This window comes from Anopheles marshallii, chromosome 3 (genome assembly GCF_943734725.1).
Source record: "Anopheles marshallii chromosome 3, idAnoMarsDA_429_01, whole genome shotgun sequence".
In the NCBI taxonomy this organism is placed as follows: domain Eukaryota; kingdom Metazoa; phylum Arthropoda; class Insecta; order Diptera; family Culicidae; genus Anopheles; species Anopheles marshallii.
In genome coordinates this window covers 13213519-13217153 of record NC_071327.1, presented here as the reverse complement: position 1 = coordinate 13217153, position 3635 = coordinate 13213519, and the positions used below count along the sequence as shown (strand labels likewise).

General features: G+C 42.3%; 1 protein-coding gene across 1 annotated transcript; it reads right to left on the bottom strand.

Moving 5' to 3' along the window:
* Nucleotides 1-381: 381 nt before the first annotated feature.
* Nucleotides 382-2396, bottom strand: LOC128710971 (uncharacterized). Its single transcript, XM_053805836.1, has 5 exons — nt 2330-2396; nt 2126-2268; nt 1577-2060; nt 1334-1503; nt 382-1275 (listed from the first exon to the last, which is right to left on the bottom strand). The coding sequence occupies exons 1-5, from the start codon at nt 2394-2396 to the stop codon at nt 382-384; spliced, it is 1758 nt and encodes a 585-aa protein (XP_053661811.1).
* Nucleotides 2397-3635: the final 1239 nt, after the last annotated feature.

The window sequence follows — 3635 nt, the reverse complement described above, 5'->3', positions numbered from 1 at the left end:
CTATCCAGCTTCGGGTAAATGAAGTCACAGAAAGCTAGAAATGGCAGACCTAGACCTCCTGAGATTGTTGTACCGAAAAAGAAAACGAAGAAGAAATTGTGCTCGTGGCTCCAAATCCAGCATTTGCGATTCAGTTAAATGTGTTGTGTTTCACTATCAATCTCCACATTTATCTTATAAACTTACGTGATTCATTAAGTTGGGCTCGTCATATTCTATCTGTTGTAAACCTTGCGGGTAATTTACACAGATGTTGCGCTCGAGATGATTTTTTCACATTTCATAGTATTAAATGCTACTAACTATTAGAGTAATTAATATTGTAACAGTTAAAAACATTACAACTTTCCTAAATTAGACATTTTCATTAAAATGGTAACATTAGCAATAGCTCACTGGAGACTCTCGCGGGCCACACTGGAGACTCTCGCGGGCCACACTGGAGACTCTCGAGGGCCGTAGTTTGGAGACCCCTGCTCTATAGGATCGAAGCAGTGTACACAGCTGTCTAGCTTTAAAATAACAGCAAACAACGCCGATTGTAAATACGAACAACAATGTAATAACCAGTGTCAATTGCCCAAAATCGACACTGGTTTCATTGGAATTTGCTATTACCCAGGTTAGTCTGACCTCTCCAGCTCTGTTTTTTGCGTAACAATCGAACTGATCACCCTCGGACGGGGTCATGACCATCATGAAGTTGGTATTCGGAAGTTGAACGTCATGTTTAAACCATCGATACTCGGGCATAGGCTTGCCGATCACATTACAGCTCAGAAGTAGTGGTGTGTTGTGTTCAATCATTAAATACCGCAACCTGTCCTGAGCGCTAATATACGGCTGTACGATTGTGAAAGTTAAACGTTTTGTTACCAACGATCCATTCTGATGCTGCGATTGGCACTCGATTTGGTTGTCGGATATGGCAAGATCAGTCACCGTGAATTCTGCCACCCAGCTGTAGGTGTCTCGTTGGCCCAGCACTTGATGTCGCTGGTTTTGGGCGTAGAATGTGAAGCGGTTAGTGAAATTGTAACAATCGACGGAGCAACGGACAGTGATTGAATCTCCCGCGTAGAGCACGGTGTTTGGATGTAACTGTTGCAACATTATGACTTCTCGCTGATTGCGTCGAAACAGTCTAGAGCGCGTGTAGGATGTGCCTTCGGAGTTCGCAGCTTTACAGTGCACTATTCCAGGGGGTAGGTGTGAACCCACTACTCGGACACTTGCGTTGAAAGTGATTGTGGGGATACTGCTGTATGTGATTATCTGGAAAAGGAAATGCAAGTACATTTCGATAGAGGTATGGAAAAATAGTGTTCTTTACCTCGTCTAGAGTTGCTGTTGAACTGTTGCATTTGCTCCAGTCAAGCGATGGACATGGCGTGAAGGAAATGGTCACTTTGGGCGCTGGAATTGCTGTGCCCCAGCATGATAATTCGATCATTACCGTACGTGGTTGGATTATGATATCGTTCATCATCGGTCTAGGTTTACCTGTAACGTGTTATTAATGTTATTCTTATTATTTATCTTGTCTAACGTCCGCTAGGATAACATTTCAAAGTACCATTTAATAACACATACAAGTAGTATGTTGTTACAGACACGCCGTGAGTAAAGTTGATCGCAAGCAATCGATTGTCGGTTTGCGCATTATGTTTCACGCTGTAAGAAATATGCAAGCACCGTCGACTGTCACCATTCTTCTCGCTAGTAGAGTTGCTACAAAAATGATCGGAATCGAATGTTCCGGAGGAGGAGTCGATTTCTACATTTTCCAACTGCCTACCAACTGCCAAACAGATGTCAAAGTCGAAATGCGATGGAACGCTTTCTGTGGCTTGAGTTAGAATAAGTGCACCGCTTGAATCGTCGAGCCGCATTATCTGTCGATCTAATGTTGTGTACAGCACGATCACGCTGTGTGTGGCACAGATGAATTTAAAACTTCCCAAACAACAGTTAAACGTGTGAGTCTCCTGTCTCAGCATGTGCTGGATTTGCAGTACGCTTTTCCCCTTGACTGTTGTATCGAGCACGTTTGCATTCAACTGAAAGTACGAAAAAAATAATATACAATCCGACGATGTGATAGAAATTTATAACGATACTTTACTGAATTATTGTTTTCCGAGAAGTGCCACGATATGCTTATGTTTCGAACGCCAGGTGCTACTTCACATTTCAACGTCAGTTCCCCGTGCTCTGGTACAATTCGTGGGCCAACGATTCGGACCAATGAAGCATCGAAGCAGTCCGCTGCAGTCGAATTATATCGGTAAATTTGTAAACTATTCACAAGTGGTTGAATGTAACGTACCGATGAAATTTCCGACGCTCAACACTAATAGCACGGGCATCAATATGTCGTTGATAATATGAGGCATTTTACACCTGGACTACGATTTTATCCGTTCGGGTTACAAGCTAGAACTAACACGCAACTACTGTAGAGAAAGTTGGTCCACTTCGTTCAAGTTCTAACCACACGTTCAAATGAATCATTTATTGCTGTAGAATATTAACATGAATCATTTTCGATTATGCAGCACAATGAATGTATGTTTTTTCCCTCCCTCATGACTACAATATTAACATAAATAGAGATACATTGACGGTGAAAGTACAATAAGTGATACCAACACCGATTGTATTTCTATTGCGTGCAATAAGGTTGTTTCATTGCAAATATTTTCAAATGGCCGTTCGCAATATGTTTGCATTGTTTTGCAAGAACCAAATACAGGCAGTGGCCGAGATTCGTTACTACAACGGTCCGTTGTAACACGGGAAAATTTAAGTATCTCGAATTTCCGCGTAAATCAAACCTGGGAGTATATTTGTTTATACTTCAAAGTTAACTTGCTTCTCTGCACTTAATTTATTCAGAAAATCAGGCGACTTTTTAAATAAAAAAATACATCAATATAAATATAAAACAAATGGTTTATATGATAAAGTAAGGTATTTTTAATCAATGTTTCACCATTTTGCTTAAACAAACTCAATAAACTAACTGTCAATTTTCCAAAAACCGCGTATCTCGGAACTCGCGAATCTCGGGCACTGCCTGTATTTGAAATTGGTTCGCTATTCATGCGGCAGTCCCGTTGTGCGCGGCCGCTGTCAAAAAAAAACCCAATGGCAAACTGTCAAAAGCCCGTCGTGCCATCGTCGCTGTCATTATTTTCTGTCCTCGCAAGTTATGTGCGTTCAAGAATTGATGTTTTTTTTGTGTTGAGCCAACGAAATCTGGACCGGAAAAGGGTCACATTCCTTCTCGCGGTCAACGCTGGACGTTGTTCCTTTGTGTGCGATAATCGAACGAGCGCACCGTGGCCGTAGTGCCGAATTTTCTTCGACGGCACAGTGTTGGTACGCAGCTCGGCTCACACGGGTGCCTGTGCGGGTTCTCGCAACTAGCAAAGTGAAAGAAAGTGTGTGTATAATCTTGGTGAAAATAACAAAACGGGGTGAAAAGCGATCCACCGCCCCCTTCTTGAAGCTGAATTTGCTAACGGAAAGGTGACATTGGTGTGTTACAAAGTGATGTGATACGGTGTGGCCGCGTTTCGGGCACGAAACCCCGGTAAGTTGTTCCTTTTTGCATACACACATCACCTTAT